This window comes from Colias croceus, chromosome 18, assembly GCF_905220415.1.
Source record: "Colias croceus chromosome 18, ilColCroc2.1".
Taxonomy (NCBI): domain Eukaryota; kingdom Metazoa; phylum Arthropoda; class Insecta; order Lepidoptera; family Pieridae; genus Colias; species Colias croceus.
In genome coordinates, this window is record NC_059554.1 from 3,002,602 (window position 1) to 3,024,263 (window position 21,662).

Sequence of the window (21,662 nt, forward strand, 5' to 3'; positions counted from 1 at the left end):
TGTGAGGTATGGAAAATTTATTATGAATTGATAGGTTATGGAGAAGGCTGAAGGGAACAGTTTTTATTTAGAAAGTTCGATATAATTATGTCTTTTAATAATAATGGTATTTTGATATCGTCAGTGCACAAGTTTCATAAGTTATCAAAGGTTCTGTTTGTCCTTGTTGAATATTAGTGAATATGTTTATGATTTGGTTATGTGTAAAGATGAAAAACGAATCTACCTTCTTTGGAAAAAGCTTCAATTAGCTTCCGGGTTGATAGAAAATATTGAGACTGCTTGTATTAATATACAGGTACATAATTATAGACGAAAACCAAAGTACATCATCCTGTCATGTATTGCCATATTATTTACTTGATATATTCATTACTTACCACATTACAAACTCATCATCAGTTGCCCATTAACGTGTCTAAAGCTGTCTACATCTACTGAGAATCCGTGATGAAATAGTTTGGCCCGTGGAACCTTATTAAAGCAAGTCGACATCGTGACATTAGAGGGTTTGAATATTTAAAGGGATCCGGTACGAGCGGCGCTCCCGGCTGCGGTTTGTCGTCTCCTTCAATATGAATCCGGGCGAAAATTTTCGTCGAGCTCTTTGCTCGATTTTTCACTCTTCACACTCGTTTGTTTTTTGGTATTGCGTTTTAGATATATGGGTCAGGTGAAAGCAAATATTTTGTGCTTAGCTTTATGTTCTGTTTTCACGTTACGACTTCTGGTGGTAACTTGTGGCGTTGAAGAAAAGTAATAATATTACAAAATATAAATTAGTCGAAACAAAACTAGTTAATTTCATTAAATTTAAATACATAGAGCATTAAACCAACGTTAAATAGGTACATAAATATTCAAATGTATATTTACTTTATACGTATTTATTTTTCTGTTATATTAATCAGCAAAAAGTGACTTTTGGTCACATCGTTTTGACCGAAGATATTTTTTCATCTCGGAATTACTAAGAAACCGTCTTTTTGTCGAGATAACAAAACGTCTCGAAATTGCATCGTTGCATCCCAATCATAACAACGTGACCTACTTAAAAACGAGACAGAACTTCGTGGTGTAAGAAAAATAAATAATAGCTTACTCAGTTCCCTTAAACCTTCCTTTCTACCTTTTTATGAAAATATGCGTCTTTATCGTTCCGTTTGTAATTAAAATTTCTAATTAAAATACGAAAAAAGAGCGACAATAATTCCTCTCGGCAATGTTAACGTGAGAGGAGGTCATCAGTCAGCGTAACCGAAAAGTCGGTGCCGCGAAGTTGAGAACAGTCATATTATATCGATTTGTTAAGATGGCGTAGGTGCGAGGGGCGGCGGGCGGGAGGGGGTGTTGCTGATACAGCATGCAGCGCTTGCACCTGCATGTACACCATGTATGAAACCAGCATCTAACCAACATTGAACAAGAATAGATAATTTAGACGTAGAATAGTAAATGGTATAGTTAAATAAAACTCACGAAGTTATTGTAACTATTGTCATCGATCCTTGATAAGTATAAAAGGTTTGAATTAAATTTGTCTGTTTAAAGTGGGTCATAATCGAATCTAAAGGAGTCGGTAACATTAAAACATAAAGTGATGCTTATAAAAGCGTTTTAAATACGCTTCCAAAAATGACTAGATGTTTTTCAGATATGATTAATGTTGACTGATGATAGTGACTGCATCAATGTTTATCACAACTAGCTGCGCTCCGCTGTTTCACCCGCGTGCCTTCGCTCCTTTTGATCTTATCGTGATGATAAAGCCTTCCTCGATATATGGGCTATCCAACACCGAAAGAATTTTTCAAATCGGACCAGTAGTTCTTTAGATTAGCGCGTTCAAACAAACAAACTTTATAATATTAGTATACATAATATGCCGGAATGCAAATGCGTTGAAGCTGTTATTTTCCATCCTCTTTGATCCCAATTCTCCCTCCTATTTAAAAAAACAATTTAAGTTCCTTGATTCAGGTGTTTATACTCTCCGTTCCGTTGATAACCTTCTCCTTAGTTTTCCTTCTCACCACACTAGTTTCCTTGGTAAATCCTTTGTCATAACCGCTATCAGACTTTGGAATTCTTTGCTTATTGCTGATGCAGTCTCTTTTCAATAGTTAGAGTGATTCAAGAGGAAGGTTTTAGTACAATATATTAGAATCTACCTCTATATTCTTCTAGTACTAGATATTTGACAAAATGTATTTTTTTAATTTAGACGAGCTTCCTCGAAAACTTCTTTTAAAACTCTTTTATATAAATATTTCTCTAATTTAGCTTTTCCTTCTAAATAAATATGTATGTATTATTATATATTCCCTCTTCTTTTTCATATTATATGTATTTAGTTTATTCTCTATTATCTTTACTTTCATTGCCGCCCGTGTACCTATAAATCATTAATTCATTATCCTTTACCTTGGGCAGCCTGGAAGAGATCGCTGATAAGCTATAAGGTTGCCTTATGTGCTATGCATGTTTTCCATTTCTTTTAATATTATGTAATGTAATGGTACATAAAATAGTTAAATAAATAAATAATATAGAACAAAAATTCTTTAATTACACTCTTATTCCAAGATATATTTTCCCATTTCAACTATTGGATAAAAATTGCTTTACAACTAAATGTACATTACGCGTCACGTAAAAAGAACGCTGGATGAAATTGATGGGGTGTGTTTGCGCATGGATCGAGTTTTGCACGTAAGCTATGTGCCGATTATTTTATTTTTGAACTAGGCTCGCGAATCGTGGCTTCGCAACTACCTATTTGTTATTCTCATAACATCAAATAGACCGATAAATCGCCAGCGCAGCTTAACCGTCAGCGTTCTTTTTACTTGACGCGACCTGTAACGATATAGACGTTGTGTATTTTTTTTCAGTATTACTGAAGCTCAAATTTTTCGTTAGTTAGCTTCCGAGGGATGATAGGACTACAACCAAGGAGCTCGTAAATATGCTCCAATAAAAAAATAACATCGACACTGAATACCATTGAAAAACATGTGCGTTCGCGTACATATCTTTTTAAGCCAAAGTTGATACTTTCGTTCCGTTAAGTTTCTAGAATCGGTTTTCTTCCGACCTAACCATTATGCGTTTCGTAAGTTATTGGATGCTAAACCTCTCATTCGTAAGATTTTATTTAACTTAATGATTGTTCGTTGGCTTCATTTATTCCTGAAACACAATATTTGGAGAGTCGGAAATCTTCTTTCGACTTGATTATCAATTATTCAGCAATCTTCGAATGACATTGCGTTTCCACCACTGTGTAGTTTGTTACCACTTCGACATGATGCAGTATGCATGAGACCATAAAAATGGTCATCAATAAGGCTTTATTTTTAATTTTGTTAGTGCAGCTTACCTGTAAAACGTTTATGGCCATCCTTTTACATCTTTGATTAGCTGGCGAATTTGGTATCCTATCAGGTCAAGTGCATTCACAAATTATGCACAAAAATACGATACACACGTAACAAATTGGTGTTAATAAAAGTGCCAGTAAAAGTAAAAGGGATATGTGTCAAAATATTTGTGTGGAACAAGTTACACAGTGAGATAGGTCGCGCCCGCTGTGAAAACAGTCTGGGGCAGCGAGCGGGAGCGCGTCCCGGCGCCCGATCGGTTGACATTGTTGTGTACTGGATGTAGTTTGAGCCTGCCAAGGTCGGGATGTATGGCTGTTTATTTTTGAAGAATATGGGTTTTGTAGGGTAGACAATTAAGAGAGTATTGCAAGTTGGGAATATAGAGTTCATCGTTATGAATTTGTTAAAATATCAAAATGTATGTATGGTTGGTTTAAGAAATGGCAGTTCATTGGCACTCCAATGATACCAGGGAATTTACTTTATTAATCATGACTGGATTTTATAGCCATATTTTTGTGATATCGTAAATGTATCGACTACCCAAGTAGTCGTTCGTTAGTTCGTTAGACTTTACGTTAGACGATAAACTTTTTGAAATTTTGAGTGCTTCTATGTTAATGCATTAGGTATAGCGATTTGGTAAAAGAAATACAGAATTCAAACATAATTATAGTCGAGCCAATTTAATAGGCAACATTTGACGTCTATCAATTTTATCTTCGAAGAGAGGTAACCTGCTTAAAAACATCGATTAAAGTGAATTAATCGATAAGGATTTGAAACATTTGTCAATCGAATTTATTAATTTATGATGATTTTTATTCACAAGTAATCAATGCATTCGATTCTATATGTCAGATTTCGATTTTTAGAGTAACGTCTCTGGTATTTAAAAAGAAAAAAGTTTATTGACACAAAATTGTAGCGACGTCAGTTGTTCAATTCAGAAATTGTTTTTTTATGTTTAGAATGGTTTATCAGTAAAATGAAATCTTAAAATTACTTGTATCGGTCATTATTATCTATACATATAATAAATCTGTAGAAGGGTCAATTCTGTACATTGAAAATATTGAAAAAATAAATAGCAGGGGGTGTTACTGGATCGATACCAAACCCAAATATGTGATTAAAAAAATTTTTGTCTGTCTGTCTGTCTGTATGTGAAGGCATCACGTGAAAACTAGCGGTTCGATTTCGATGAAACTTGGTATAATTATACCTTATTATCCTGGGCGTAAAATAGGATACTTTTTATCCTGGAAAAATACGTAGAAAAAAATTAATCTTAATTTTTCAGTTTTATCCATAGACGTTGTTCCGTAGAACCGCGAACACACGTTGCGTATTATTATAGGCCTAGCCGTATTTGGGAATTGGGTCCAATAGATATTTATAAGATTTTATTGTCAGAGGTACCTACTCAAAATGGAGAAATAAACCATCCACGCGAAGACCGACATCCGCGCGGACGGAGTCGCGGGCGTAAGCTAGTTATAAATATGTAGTCGTAATTGAAAAAAGTAAAGCAAATGTGCAGTTCTAACAAAACGAAATATCATGTTATTCTATGTCGTCGTTACTAGGTTACGTTGTTGAATTTTGTTGAACTGTCAAATGTTGCCTATTAAAATGGCTCTACTATAATTGTCCCATTTTTGGATGTTTCATTTATAAGGCCTACATAAAGAAAGTTACGATCAAGTTGGTTAGGCGATTTATTATTCCAATATTTACCTCTAATCAAATTCCATTAGACTTATAAATGTTTTAAATAAAATGCATACACCAGGCACATCATCTCTTCATTAGGTCATTGTCTTATTGGAGTTTTCTCCATATACATAATATATATTTATTAGCAGTATCGTATAAAATGCTTTTCCAAAGGACACGATACTAAATATAACTCCTTCACATTCATTGTCTTTTAATATCGAGGGAAGATACATATCTTCCCTCGATATTAAAAGACAAATTAAAGTACATACTTTGATGTAAATTTATAAGGTGTTAATGTTTTAATGTCTTTACGCAACTGCAGTAATATTTTTATGGGTAGCGGAGGTGGAATATTTTAGTGTTGAAAACTTGATATTATCGAATATTTAAATGTATGTTTATAATTGATAATTGTGTTAATATCTAAAAATTTTACAATTTATGGTGTATCATTTATAATTATTAAGGACTTATTTATGAACTTCTGAGGCGATAAAAATAATCTATCGCATTTCAGTTTTGAATTTTAATAAATATTAATTAACAATACAATTGGATAAGTTGAGTTTTTTCAGCATCGTCGGCTATCTATTTTGAAGAACTGCTTGTAGAATCTTATTTTGGTTTATAATGGTTTGAAGGGCCATTAATTCTTTGCAAAAAAAAGAACAACAAAAAATTGTTAGTTGAATCAAAGGTTAATAGCGTTATCCTTCGAGTTTGAACATTATTATTTAATTATTGTAGGTACCCACTCTACTTATCGTCTAATCCAAATAAGGTTTTAGCAATTATTTATAAAAAAATCCGTCTCCATGTTATAAGTAGAATCTGCACATCTATTATAATAATCTATAAGCTTACTCTTCCTCTTTACACATTAATTTTCGTAAACTGAATAATTTAATGGAATTTTGTGTTACAGTGGCCCAGTCAGAAGACTCACCGGTTGCAATGAAACTCAAAAAAATATGCCTTAAAACGCCTATAGGCGAGGAACAGGCGGCACAAGCTGTATTAGACCCTGCGATAGGTAAGCGTATTCATTAATACAACCGCTAACATCACCACACAAGTGTATACCAACCAGCGAATAGCCTTATTTTTATTTTTTTTAATCTTTTTTTATTTGGGGATTTTTGTCCTAAAGGACGATGACAATCCCATCGTACCTTATACAAATATTTAACAACAAACTATATAAACTATATTTTAAATTTAAAGTTAAATAGCATGAATAGCCTTATTGCATTCGTAATAAGTTCCACATTAATTAAACTTGCATTCCCGACATGGAATATGTCGCTTTCAATTGATGAACTGTTTTTATTTTCCACGGCATCGAGCGTCGCGACTCGCGGCTATGATGTCATAAATTTTATTGCGCCAACTATTTCATTATATAGTACGCAAAAACCACATTTATTCGAGTCCCCGCCGAAATTATTTTCCGCTTTACGTGTTATCTTTGTATAACTCGTCTAATAAACATTTTAATTGTATTCAATGTCACTGTTTTGCTCATTGCCTACGCATATCTTGTTAAGGCTAAAGACGATTGGTTAGTGAAAAGTAATGACTACTGTTAATTATTTTTCCAAATTGCCTATTAAATACTTTCATACCTACCTATCGAAAATGATATATTATGTTTAAAAGAAGAGAATCTGATATTAATAATTAAAGTGTTGTAATATAAAATAGTTAAAGGAAAGTGTTATAATTTAATCTTAATTAAAAATACGATAAAGTTGCCTCACTCTACTCTGCGGGATGACGTAAAAAGTCTAAATATACTTACCACATTTCTAAATCGGTTGAAGCATTCACAAGTTTTGTTTGAAATCATATTAAGTAACGAATAGTGCCTACACATTAGAAGCACTATTTTAGTGTAATGACCATAATAATAAACTTATTCTTATTCCAAGTTTTTTTTTTTTTTTTGTAAATATTCAACGCTTGAGAAATCTGCACACGTCATCAATATGTCGTTAATAAGTGAAGTCCCGTGTCCCCAAGTGGGGTAAGGGGCAGATGCATTATTCATACATCTGTTTCACTGATCGATTTTCTTTAGGGACAAGTAGGTGATCAGCCTTCTGTGTCCTACCAGACCGAGACATTTTTTTTTTCTTCGTCTCCACCGGGAATCGAACCCAGGACCCCTCGGTGCTACGCTCACGCGTCAACCACTGTACCAAGGAGGCGGTCATGTGTCATGTCGTTAATAGGAGGGAATAATTCTGCCAAAATTTTTCATTATTGCTCTTCTTCTATTGATTACACCATGATGTTAGATAGCTTTCTGCTGTTAGATGTAGAGTGCACTACCCAACACCAAAATAATTTTTCAATTCCCAGTTATAGTTCCTGATGAAAGGGAGGTTAACCCACCAACCAAACAAATAAATATACTCTTCTGCCTTATAACATTAGTATAGATTACAATATGAGCAATACATAAGCCAAGATGCATACTCTTTTGCACAGGCAAGCATCATACTCGTATCAACCCATACCATCAAATGACATTGCCATTACTTCCGAGTAGGCACTTCTATCATATCCGCCTATATAAAAGATTCTATGTTAGAATGCTCGGAAAATATTAAATTGTAGTAAAGCGTATAAGAAATAGTCGACATCAGCCTGTATGAGAATTCTTATGCTACTGTTAGCGTATATGCTTGATCGTAACGCATGCTGCAAATGCAATCCTTTCAACTCCTCCTATATTTGTATTTACCAGAAAATTTGTTTGAAAGGAAATCAAAAAGTTCGTTGGCTGACTTTAGTAAGCCTTTAGGCACAGCTTTTGGTGATAATCCCGAATGATGTAAAGGTACTAAAATATATTCATATTGCTTTATTATACTATCGCAGTTTACCATCAGAACAGGGAACGACATTTATTAATGAAGTACCTAGCTGCCTACTTATAATATGAGAACTTAATTCTTGATTGATACAAAAAAAAATGCAAAATTAAACACCTGCAGCTGCGCCATTATTGAAATAAGGTCAAACGATATTATGTTTGTTTTCGTTTATGGTTTCCGTTTCTGTTTATAAAATAATTGAAGAATATTGTCAAATCTATCTATCTGGGGGCACGGTAGTGCCCCCGCCAGGACGAGCCAAGCGAAAGTGAAGCGCACGGGCACTACCTACCTTTTCTCGAAGCGCTTCGACGTTTTTTTGAACCCTCATAACTTGGGTTTGGATTATGTATGTATGGCCGTTCGTTACTACAAGAACTATTGTATAACACAAAAGTAATGAACAGTGAATTAATTTTTCACCTTACGCCGATGTGAATGTAGCGAAATGGCCAAGCCACATATTTTGACTAAGGTGTAGAGTTTGTGAAGTTAGGCCTTGTAGAGTTAAGGCGTGTAGTGTTAGAAGCTTGGCTCTACATGAGATCTGATAACTTTTTGACAGTGCGAGTCATATGGGCTCGTCTTGGCAACATTTTACATGAAAATGTTTTTGGTGGGATTATATCTTCTAGAAATAAAATTTTAATACATTGTGGTTAGTTAGCACTCGTATTTAAATTTTGATGACTTGCATGTGTTGTGTGCAAAACTCTACGGAATGTTTCACGTTTATTCCGCGATAAGTCCGCTTTTTAGCGGGCGGTTTGTTTTGATTCGCTAAAATGCATATGCTTTTAAAATATATTGTATTGTTATGATGAGTTTTATACAATTGATATGTATAATTTAACGGCGTTCGACCTTCACTTTTACATCGGAGTTTTTCTATTAGCTCGCAAGTTCAACCGATTGATCTATTTATATTGCTCCATTTAGTGTAACGTGATTAATTTTATCAACATTTTTATAATCCAATCCACTCGCCTACTCTTCTGTATTCCTAAAGATTAAAATAATATTCATTATATTTCAATTTTTTGTCTTAATAACGGCTATCATTATCATCATAGCGTGGCTAGAATGCACTAGCTTTTACCCGCGGCATTGTTCGCGTTGTTTCGTCTTACCTGGGTACCTCCAACTAAACCAATATTTTTGCAGTTATGAGTAGAGTTGTTGGTTGAAATTGTAATAATTTGGTACTTCTATAACCTAATTGACATTGATCTTAATTTGGAAGCTGTGATTGCGCTCGGTCTATGTAAACATAACATAGGCTCTTGTAAGGGTGAAGTTGAGTTAATTGGGATTAGTTTGCATTCGAGTAGTGGTTGTACGTGAGGCGATTAGCAGACGGCCGTCGCTTGCCGCGACGCTCGTGGCCGGCGGGTCGCGGGCGGCGTTCCTCCAGCGTGCGTGGCACTGCAGCTCTCCTCCACCGGCGGTAATTTGATTGGGCCCGAGCTGTCACCTATGCGCCGCAGTCGCCCGGCCGTCGCTCGCCGGCTATCGATTAGAGCCCCCGCTCCCCGGCCGCCCCGCCGCCCCGCCGCCCGCGAACCGGATCTCGTCACGCCGCCATTGTATACCCGCGACGCTTAAACGCATTCGTTTCTCCCGATGCGAAAACGACGCATTCCTTCCGCGCGCCCGTCCGCCCCGCCCCGGCCGGCCACGCCGCGCGGCGCCTATCGGGACCGCATCCGACCTCTCATTACTTATTTACACCGATTCAATGCCGATCAATGACAACCTACACACAATACACATCCCTCCGCTAACCACCAGCAACACTATTTACCTTTGACATTAAAGCTTCAATCTTAATTCTGGAATGTTCCATTGCGAAACCTCAATGTATCTACGAAGTTTTAATGTCCGCTAATGCAATACTTATAAACATATTTGAGAAATAAGTAACGAGTATTGCACATTGCGATGAAATGTTGCAAGTTGCACTTAAACAACTCATAGACGCTGCAGCCGGCGCTCGCGCAGCTCTGTTATTGTGAAATTCTCGTTGCGAAAGACCTAACTTGAGATAAACTGTCACTAATTCTATAAGATGTCGGTTTAATGTCGTACATAAAAACCTCGTTAAACCCTACATAAATTAGTTTCTTATACACATCTCACATTAAAAAATATTTCTATATATGCTGTTAACGCGTTTATATGCAATTACACTCCTATAAAACAAACTATAAAACTGAAGAGATAAAATGTGAGATGGAATAACCTACATGCACTTTTATTACGATTCATTTTTATCTACTGAATATTTTTCTAAGAAGCAATCATGAAATTTTAACGGCTTCTATTCAAGTAGATGTACTCACCACTCACTCGGTACATTAGCTAAATTAGATATGCTTTATATTATGTTTATTATAATAGGAGACGTTGAGTCTGGCACTGAACAAAGTCTGATGAATGAACATTTTTTAGAAAGGGAGATGATACCATACAAATACATGAAACAGAGTTGCCTGTTCGTAATGAGAAAATATAAACTTTTTATTGAATGCATATGGAAGTGTATTCCGATTGTAGTATCGACCACAAAACCATTAGTATATAGATATTTGTTTGAACTTTCACTGAAAGATAATAACAGTTTAATATTGCCCCCGACTTATCGAACCGTTTTATGTATAATAATGCACATAATCTAAAATCTAACTCTGTTATCTCCAACGTAAATACTAAATATGTAATAAATATGATAAGAATATTTTTCTGTAAAAATGTCTTCAATTTAGTTTATTGTTCTATTTGCAAAACTTAAGAAGAAATCTGAATTTACAAAGATACGACTCCGATAATTTTAAATAACTTGAAGGTATTCAGGTATTCAGGATAGAGTCAAATGGAGGCTCTTATTGTCGGAGGCCAAGACTCACTTTGGGTCCCTGCGCCACTCTAGTAAGTAAGTAAGTGAAGGTATTCAGCTACAAATGCTTATGTTTTACTCGTTGATCATGTTATAGAAGAACCAATAAATCAATTAATTTATTAATCTATATAATACACTTCACATACCTACACATAATATGAACTCAATCCTAAGGAATTATTAACCTGTGAAAAAGCTGTAGATAGATGCGTTAGAAGCAATGAAAACTTTATGGACATGTTGACAAAACGAACAGGCTGTTTAAGGGGTCGTAAAACGAGGATTTAAATATCTTAGCGTATGCTCTTAATCCCATTAACATGTATAGCTACGTTGCATTTAAATAAAGTAGTGTAATCACTTGACCTCTGATACGATAAGTACCAAGTACTACTAACATACAATAGTTAGCTCAGTTATGGTTGCTACCATTTGTTTGTATCGTGTATCTTAAGCGAAGGTGGCCAACAAACACACTTCTTGTAATCATCAAACTACTTCAGGGGTCAAGTGAACATTTCAAGTGTCTAAAAATAAAGCGGATGCTACCTGTCCACTTTCTATCTGACCAGACAAGGTCATGTTAATTCACATACCATTAACAAAGATGTAGTAAAAATAAAATTGTCTAGTAAAAGTGTAAGTTGGATATTGTCCGTTTCGCGGGACAGTTTCAACGTGGAGGGAACTTTTACTCTCGTAAAGGCCCGGAAACCGCGCGCTCTGTGGTCCCGTTCGGGAATTTAGAGTTGAATGAATATTTATCTGTTGCTTTTGGTTTTCATACAATTTGTATGAAAAATACAGTATTAAATAATGTATTAATTAATTTTAAGCATTTCATCTACATTGTACAAAATCATTTTAGTTAATTTATTGAAATTCACAAATAGTAACTAACTTATCGCTAACCGCAAGTTATATTTTTTTGTTTTTACTAAGGCTTACAATGAAAGATTATTAACGAATATTAATAACTAATATTTGTGAGAAATGGCAAAACGATCAAGAACAAATCTTCTTTTCCACGTTCAGTATACGTATTATTTTAATCAAATCAAATGTTAAAATATATTTAAAAAAACAAAGTTCCATTCATAATATGCTATTAGAATTGAAATAAATGCTCTCAACCAATGTTACGAGTAGTATTTATTTGACTAGTTCGCTATAATATGTCCCTAAACCAGCTCTGGTACTGAGTTGTCCAACGTGTAAATAAACTTTTAGCGTCGTAAAACATACTCACATTACACAAAATATCTTAACAACCCATCTAAGCCTACGACGACATTTCTACTTAAGAAATCCACGTCTTTTCAAAATCAGGTGTAATTATCAACATGAATAAAAAAACATCGCTATAAATTCCATGTAAATGAACAAGCATATCATAGTTAGCGGAACAAAAAGATTTCACCAAAAAAGGCGATATAGAATCGAATTTTTGAAGTAGCTCATGAATACAGGGATCTTGTTCGAGCACTTGGCACGAGTTGGAGGTGTTTGATACCGAGTGGTATTTAGCTCCACCACAGCAAACTGGAGATAAACAAGTCCTCTTGGCTGGAAAAACGTTGACTTTTTACGCTTTATTCTTAATTTCTTTTTCATTCTTTCGCGGCTCTTTTCACGAGCCAGCTTTTTGTACGGATTACCGTGCAACGTGCTGAATGCGACTCATTTCGGATTTAAGTGATGTCTTGCTACTGATCTTGAGTTGATTTCAATTTTGAGAAATGACAATTGCTTCTTGCATAATTAAACAATGTATTGTTTCAGTATAAAGTTATACGATTGTTAATTACGGAATAGACCATTAGAGCAGTTGTAGCCGTATTATGATTTAGACAGACGACATATCGTGTTGATTTTGATTTTTTTGTCTCATAGAAATGTATGGATTGAAAAATGATTATATTCTGTTGAGTATTCACAATGAGGTCTACTTCATGACTTATGAAATGTCTAAAATTTTTGTCTCTTATATGTTTGTAGAAAACAGTAGGTTTAGTGTTAAAGTAAACCCAACAGCGTATAAAAATTCGCGTTTTAATGTTAATTACTTTCTCTTATCGTATCCCACACTTTTAAAATAATACGTATAATTTGATGCCTACTTAACTGCTATTTATATACAGAGGTAAGTTTTAATTTCGATTCGCCAGACACGGGCAGGATATATGTATTTGTTTCATAGAAATGTCATTGACCCCTATGAATACAGTAGAGGCGTCGCGGCTTAAATACTAGGTACCTTAGGCGGTGACGCGCATGCTTATTTCTAAGGTCGCACCCGCCAACCTTTCGATAGAAATGATATCAATTAAATGAGCATCGGTCGGAATGGAGCCTGGAGCGGGCCCGCGCCGCGGCGTCTCCGGAGGCCGCGGTCCCTCGAGATGAGTGGTGAACGGGACCGCGACCGCATCTTACCGGCTACCGCTGTTGTCACTGCGGTGTTTCGCGGGCGGGTAGATTTATTTGGACGTACCCCCCTCGGGTGGTACGGGGTGGGCGCGCCACCCACACCGCCACCTCCACACATTTGACTGGATCAATAAGTAAGCAAAGGATGCCCGAGTAGAAAAACCATACACCCGACCACCCCAAGGGGGCACACGTAACCGACCCCCCCACTAGTGGGGGCCTCCACAGATTGCCATTTTCTCTTTGCCTACGCTTTAATTAGTTGCGTAGTGATGCGAGTGGAACCATAATCCCGTGTTATTGAATTGCCGAATATGAACTGATCCCCAAATATGTAGTATAATACACACACAAAGGCATTAATTATTTCCCACTTATAAAATCACCACGACATGACAGCGCGGTTACCGCATAAACTCGGTCTTGATAAGTTTACTCTATGGCTAAACGTTTTTCAAAAGCACATACAATATATTTTCCTTTAAAACCAAACAAGTTATATATTATGAAAGTCAAAAGTGTAGCGGCTCAAACAAAGCTGTTCCATTATGTCCTAATCTAGAATACAATATATTTTCCTTTAAAACCAAACAAGTTATATATTATGAAAGTCAAAAGTGTAGCGGCTCAAACAAAGCTGTTCCATTATGTCCTAATCTAGAATCTTCGATGCTGACAATGCCACCATGGCGGGAGATAAGATAAGGTGTGATACGGTGTACCCCAGCTAAAATACCTTATACAAAGCTCTCCTATTAAAATACCTTGTTAAAATTAATCCAAATATTAAAAGATCGTTTTATTTCAGTTAATGTCAGTCTATTACAAACATCGTAAAATGCCAATAAGCCAGCCTAGCAAAAACTAGAACGAAGTATGAAACCATCATTGTGGTAAACACTAAACATGGTTTATACGAACTTCAAATTATCAAAAAAGCCATGTTCATGTAATAGAAACAATAATTGTTTAAATTCATATCTTCAGCTATATTCAGCCATAAACATATTTGATATTCATGTTGTTAGCAAAACATCGTTTTGCATACCGTTTCGCGCTGTGGCTATAGTTTCTTAGAATAACACGATACACTATACACTTTATAATTTTTCAAGTACCGTTACGTTTGAGATTTGGCTTGTACATTTGATAAATTACCAAGATGAGGTAAAAACTAACTTTATATTATACGTTCGTTTAAAAATAGAATCGCTACTACCGAAGAACTATTCGACATGTAGATTTTATAATCATTAGAAAATAAAAATAATATTTTACTTATTCGACTGAATAATATAAAATCTAAAATTGGTATGGGTTGCTTACATGTTTACTTCACGTAAAAAGAATAAATAAAATTTGGCTGAAATTATGAAATCAGTCCTGAAATTGGTACCAAACAGGAGCTGTATTGTACATGCTGAATAAATAACGAATTAGATTTGTTCAAAACTTATTAAATTTATCAATCCATAAGACCATAAGACTGTGTCTATAGTTGTTCAAAGCTATTGCGCTTGACAATATTATTCACAAACACATACATAGTTAAACCCAATGCTATATATGACTTGGTTTAGTAAAAACATTATGTATAAAGAAGATAAGACTATCCGGTATTTGATTGTACGACACACCTTATCCTTATGTCCTCTATTTTTTTATTCTAAGAATACTTCGCGTTTAATTAAACAGCCTTATTATTTATCTTCACATATACGTAAAACTAGTAGCTGACCCTGGTTTCGCCTTATTATACAAAAGAAAAATAGTCACAACTTAAATATTTACAGGTACAACTCCCTGACGTATTGTATTCTCAGTTTGTGCATAATTTAAAACAAGATTTAGCTCCGGGTAGACTTCTCTAGTTTTTTTGAAACATTACGAAATTCTAAGTAAAATCGAAATGATAGGCTTGAAATAATTTGGCAGAGTAATTAGGGTTCCGTTAATACAAATGGTATTTAGTTTTATTATTTATGTGAGTTTCTGATTCATAGAACTGTTTTGTCACTGATAGATCATTGATCATTGGCTATGTCCAACCTAATCAAAATACCAAATTAATGCTACAGAAGCAATAGCAATGATTCAAGCAGAAGAAACTTGTCTTGAAATCCCTTTTACGCGAGTCTTTTCACGCGAAGCCAATCGAAATAATTATCATAAAGTAAATCCCCCACAATTCGGCCGCCCCCGACCGAAGCTCGGTAATGGCGGCCCGCGACAACTAGAGATGTTCCGTGTGAGATGTATCGATATTTTAATTTTTATTGCGTTTTTTATCAAGTTTTATTTTTGGTGTTTGAAACATGGGTTGATTGTTTTCGTGTAATTGGTGGTTTTGTGTAACTGTCCTTAATAGATTTGTTTATACAAAGTTGGATTGTTAATGTTATCACTTTTTTATTGTTAATTATTTTAATTCTAATGTTATAATTTAAACGTGCTTATCGTGTAGTCGCCCTGCTCTACCCGAGTTTAAACTACATATATACAAATTAACTATTAAACAAAACGCTATGACCCGTAGCACTCAGGAATAATGTAGCTTTTCTTCCTGTTTAATGTCCATATTAGTGTAAACTATAAGATTTTTATGAGATTTTTTTAGTAATTCGTAACTCAGTTTTATTATACATAAACATTTAATTAATTGAGTCCAAAATTAAATGCTTTTGTTTTCCTTTTAGCGTTGAGAGACGCGTCTGCCTAATTATAAATTTAAAGTAGTATCGATAACACAAAATTTAACCTCGAAAACTGCTGCTATCATTTCTATAATGGAAAACAAAAAGTAGTAGTTCTCTTTATCCCTCTTAGACAACCCTCGGCTTTTATTGCCGCTGGAATTAACGTCGCCCTTAACATATTCTTTGCAAATTAAACAAACTGTATTTCGGATTTAAACGGAGACTTTCTTTGTTACTGTCCCGTTAGTTTATCTAAACACACACGTATAAGTAATAATAAAACAATTAGTCGTTCGAATCCGATCTTTCCTGCCCATGTAGGTATGTGTAGAGCGTATAGTCTATAGACCACCCCGCGGTGAACACGTGTTTTGCTATAATCGCACGTCGGCATTTAGCTCGGCTAGTCTTTATTAACCGTGTGGTTTATGCGAGGAATCTGCGTGATAATAATAAGTAGCCAGTACGCACCCACCCCACGGGCCCGCACCTCCCTCTCCCCGCCGGCCGCACGCGCCGCGTTACCACACAAAGGCCATCTTAACTTAAAACCGGTCCTCGATATCGCCAAGTTTTAATTTATGTACTGAATGAATTATTAACATGACCTAATTGTTTCGGCGGTGCGACGCTTTAAATTTTATACGGCGCATTGCTTGCGACTTCGCCATCATGGGTGTGTCTCGTCACAATTAAACATTTATGCAACTTTCCAATTCGACTTGCTTCACAAATATATCAGTGAATCTCTCTTTAAAACTTGATCTTACCATAATACACGTTACAACTGTTTGTTAAGACATGGTTATATTTGACCGTTAACCGATACAGACTCTGTTTATTATCTACAATTCTAATCACAAAATATCACCACTCGACTAGCGGCACATACACGGGGATAATAGCCATATTTACTTTTACATGTAACGTTTATTAGGGCGTCATTCAACAGCAAGTAACAAAAAGCCAAAGCCCGAAGCGTACGTTTCGCACGCACCTGCCTTTAGTGAGCCCAAGCGTTCCCCGCGTCTCTCGCAACTCACAAGGCACCTAGGGAAACAGAGCATAACCAATTAATACCACCCTATGTCAAACTGATGATTTTATGACTATTACTTAACGGACATTACAGCATTCATATTTTATTTTTATATCGTCTCCACCATCTATCATGGCTGTCTATTTGTTTTACTTTTCGTTGCTTTGGTGATTATTCTGATAACTATTTATTTAAGTATGATATGTTTCTGTCCTGTCGTTATATTGTACGTTTTAAAGGAAATATGTTTCGATCGCATTAATGATAATTATTCAAATCAAATATATGTGATTCATCACACTATAAACTATAATCCAACCTTATGTTTACCTCTGAAGGATTTGAAATATTTGTTGATTTTATGTACAAGAACTACTCGGGTTTTCTAAAAGTGTAGCATTATAATATAACTTCCTACTTGTTGGTTTCATAAACAATTTTAATATATTTACGTTAGGTTTATTATTCCCTACCGCAAACGGACCACTTTTCCAGTAAGTCTTCAATACCTTAGTAATATGCTGGTTAAAAATATTATCTCCTTATTAATAGCTCCTTGAAACTAAAAACGAAATATGAATGGCTGGTTTCACAACTTCTGAATAATTTCTTTCCAGCTTATCTATTATATACGAAAGTGTTAGGCTATAAGGGACATTATCAGCAAGTGATGAAATCTGTTATTATCAAGCTAAACAAAAATATCAATTAGTAACGTATTGTAACGAACATTTGATGTGAATTCCAGTGGCAATGGAGGAGGAATCTAGTGAGTTGCCCGGCGGCGACGGGCTGGCGCCGAAGCAGCGGCACCAAGCAAAGCACCGCGAGCTGTTCCTCTCGCGGCACGTGGAGACGCTGCCGGCCACGCACATCCGCGGCAAGTGCAGCGTCACGCTGCTCAACGAGACCGAGTCGCTGCTCAGCTATCTCAATAAGGATGTGAGTATGTACTGCCGCCGCGACACATTGCCTAATTGTATTGTATGTCATATTGTATCCTATATCCTGTAAAAATTATAAATGCGGAAGATAGTGATGATGGATGTATGTAAGTTTTTATTACTGGATTAATGGAAGGATGACGCAAACTTATCGATCTTACTTAGTTGCAACTTTTCTTTTAAATGTCATTAGAAATTTTATTGTTTTTTACTCTATTTACTACGACACAATCGAAATTATTTCTGAGAAATAGCAAGCTGCAAAATCAACTGAGAAAAATGTTAAAACTTTAATTTGATCTCGGGGCTTTCATTAAAATCTTGTTACTGTTAAAGTTACTGTTATATTTTCAATATTGGTAGTTTATTTTGTGAAAAAGTAATGAGACAGGACTTATTACTTTTATTATATTGTATTCCTTAGAAATAGTGTATTAAAATGTAGACGAAATTTGTTTGGGGTATTATTTAAAAAAAACGCTCACTTGATATTATGTCCGGGCGACAATATAGTAAGTAACAATAATATAATATGATGAACGCCAACTAATAAGGAAATGAGCATGCACTTACCGTCCTATCTCGTATCAATGTCTGCGTTTCCTGTTATATTTTATTACTGTCTCTATAGTCTACACATATAAGGATCGCCGTGTCACAGCGATGTTAATATTGCAAGGACACAAGTGTAATGGAATAATTTCTGTGATCGATTGAGCGGAACGCGACGCGCTTCCGCTGCTCTTTTTCTTGTGTAGATGTTTTAAATTTTTATTAGATTTAATTTAAAGAATAGGAAAATCTCGATCGCGCGGATTCGAACCCGCGTCTTTTGACAAAAATTACGGGTTCAAATCCCGTCTCGTGATCGATTTTTTCTATACTTTAAAAAAATATATTTATAAAGATGTTATCAAAAACTAAATATCAGATTATTTGGTTGTTTACAAATTAGGTAACAAGGCTACATTCCCACCGCATCATGGTGTTATCTCTAGGCCCATGAATAGAAATTTTGTTGAACCCAGTTAAAGTTAATGTCGGGAAATATATTGTATCTAATGTTCACATATAGTTGTAGGCAATGATTGAAAACAATTAATTTTCGATCAGCTTAAAAGTACTGATACTTCAAACTACCACTCTATTTAATACGATGTTTATACATAAATATTAATTCACAATTTTTCTGTTTGTTTCAGGACGCATTTTTTTATTGTTTAGTATTTGATCCTTCACAAAAGACTTTATTAGCAGATAAGGGTGAAATCAGAGTTGGAAGTAGATATCAGACTGAAGTAACTAATTTATTAAAAGAAGGTAAGATACTCCAATTATTTTCATTTCACATAGTATAATGTTTCATAATTATATTTGAATAAAGCTGAACTCAGTCATTTATAATTATTTATTACCCATAAACATATTTTTATTGACGTGAAAAATCACGAAAACCAATAAGAAAATAAAACCTGTTGGTCACCTAGTATACAAAAATAAATTATATGTTTATAATAATAAAAATATATGATGAAAATGATTAATGTTTAGGTGTTATGATTAATGAATTCTCAATAATCATAACAGTAACTGATGTTCAAATAAATTTCCTCTTCTATAATTAGAATATTAAATATTACATAATATATAGTCGAGGAATTTATCAATTGAGAATACCTACTTGTAGGCAATGACTTAAAAAAATTGTTTTTTTCTAGTTCATATTTAGTACAAACATTAATTGTATCATATAATTCTAAATATCTGAGTGTATTACAAGAAAAGTATGTATGCATCATTATTATTTATTATCATGATAAGGATGATATTGAAAATTAAGTTAATTTTCAATTGTTATTTTGACGGAGATTTGGGATACATATTTTAACATTTATCTGCACTAATATTTTAAAGAGGAAAACGCATAAGAATTATATTGATATGTATTAAATATAGTGTCATATTATTTGGTTTTATTAACATTGCATTTGATTGATTATTTTGAAACATAACTAAGTATTACACATTGCATTATAGGCGAGGAGGACGGTCGCAGCGGCACCGAACTAGAAACGCTAGTGTGGACGCCGCAGCACGGTCTGACGGACCGGCAGATCGACCAGTTCCTCGTGGTGTCGCGCTCGGTGGGCACGTTCGCGCGCGCGCTCGACTGCTCCTCCAGTGTGAAGCAGCCCTCGCTGCACATGTCCGCAGCAGCCGCCAGCCGGGACATCACCCTCGTGAGTAAACATGCTCTACGTAGAGACTGTATTGTTAGAGAGTCCAAGAGTATAGAGTTTATTACTTTATTGGTAGAGTCACTAACCGGGACATCACGCTCGTGAGTTGTTGCTCTATGTAGAGACTGTATTGTTAGAGAGTCCAAGAGTAGTAGTAGTAGTAGTAGTAGTAGTCCCATTCGGGAGATCAACCTCGTGAGTTGTTGCTCTATGTAGAGACCGTGTAGTTAGAGTTAGAACAAAGAGAGTTTATTACTTTATTGGTAGAGTAACTAACCGGGACATCACGCTCGTGAGTTGTTGCTCTATGTAGAGACCGAGTAGTAAGACAGTATACTCCATAATATAGAGTCCCAGCTGCGTCATCACCCTCGTGAATTGTTGCTCTATGTAGAGACAGAGTTGCTGCATATACTTTACGTAGAGGCTCGTTCTATGTAGAGACCGAGGTGTTGCATACTCTCTAAGTAGAGGCTCGCTCTATGTAGAGACCGTGTAGTTAGTCTTTACACTCTACCTACAGGCTACAGACCGAATAGTTAGAGACCATGAGCACAGTCCCAGTGCAGTTGCAGCCGGGACATCACCCTCGAGAGTTGTTGCATACGCTCTACGTAAAGACTGTGTTACTAGACTATACACTCTACCTAGAGACTGCGTAGTTAGAGTGTACATGAGCACGTCTTTCGCCTTTTCGCCTTGTCAAGGCGATCGACGCGGGTTCGAAACCCATCTTTTTTCGATTTTTTTTCTATTCGTTTAACAATTTGCACATTTTAAAAGCATTTGATTGCTATAAATCTAAATATCAAATAATTATCATTAGTTAACTGAATGTACCAATTCTATACCACAGTTCCACGCAATGGACACGCTGCACGCGAGCGGGTACAGCATAGAGACAGCATTATCCTCGCTAGTGCCAGCCTCCGGGCCGGTGCTGTGCCGCGACGAGATGGAGGAGTGGTCGGCCTCAGAGGCGAACCTCTTTGAGGAGGCGCTCGACAAGTACGGCAAAGACTTTGCTGATATACGGCAGGACTTTGTGAGTAGCAATTCTTTATAAATTATGTTTATGTATATGTACTTATTGTATGTCGCAGGCATTTTGTAGAAATTCGCCGTTTATATACAGCGTCGTCAATGGTTAGAAAATGTTGCAAAAATGTCAAAATATTCCTTTGAAAGCAGTTAAATTTTCAGCCGTTTCAGCTAGTATTATATACTGTGTATGTATTATAAAATGAATTTTAAATATTGAATTTTACACTAGTATAGTAAAACTAGAAATTCTACAGAATGACAATTATTTTTATTGTAGTTATGTAGTCATACAAATCTTAACTATGTAAAGAAATATATAGAAACTCATCCCTTCAGTGGCTTCTTTTTTACAAAAGTTAACCATAAATGTTGTTCTC

General features: G+C 35.4%; 1 protein-coding gene across 1 annotated transcript in view; it reads left to right on the forward strand.

Moving 5' to 3' along the window:
* Positions 1-21,662, forward strand: part of LOC123699894 (metastasis-associated protein MTA3) — a 58,500-nt gene that overhangs the window by 27,989 nt on the left and 8,849 nt on the right. The window contains exons 3-7 of the mRNA XM_045646942.1: positions 6,037-6,144; positions 17,806-17,999; positions 19,204-19,321; positions 20,039-20,241; positions 21,098-21,286. Of these exons, the coding sequence (XP_045502898.1) occupies positions 6,037-6,144; positions 17,806-17,999; positions 19,204-19,321; positions 20,039-20,241; positions 21,098-21,286 (812 nt within the window). The remainder of the gene's footprint in view (positions 1-6,036; positions 6,145-17,805; positions 18,000-19,203; positions 19,322-20,038; positions 20,242-21,097; positions 21,287-21,662) is intronic.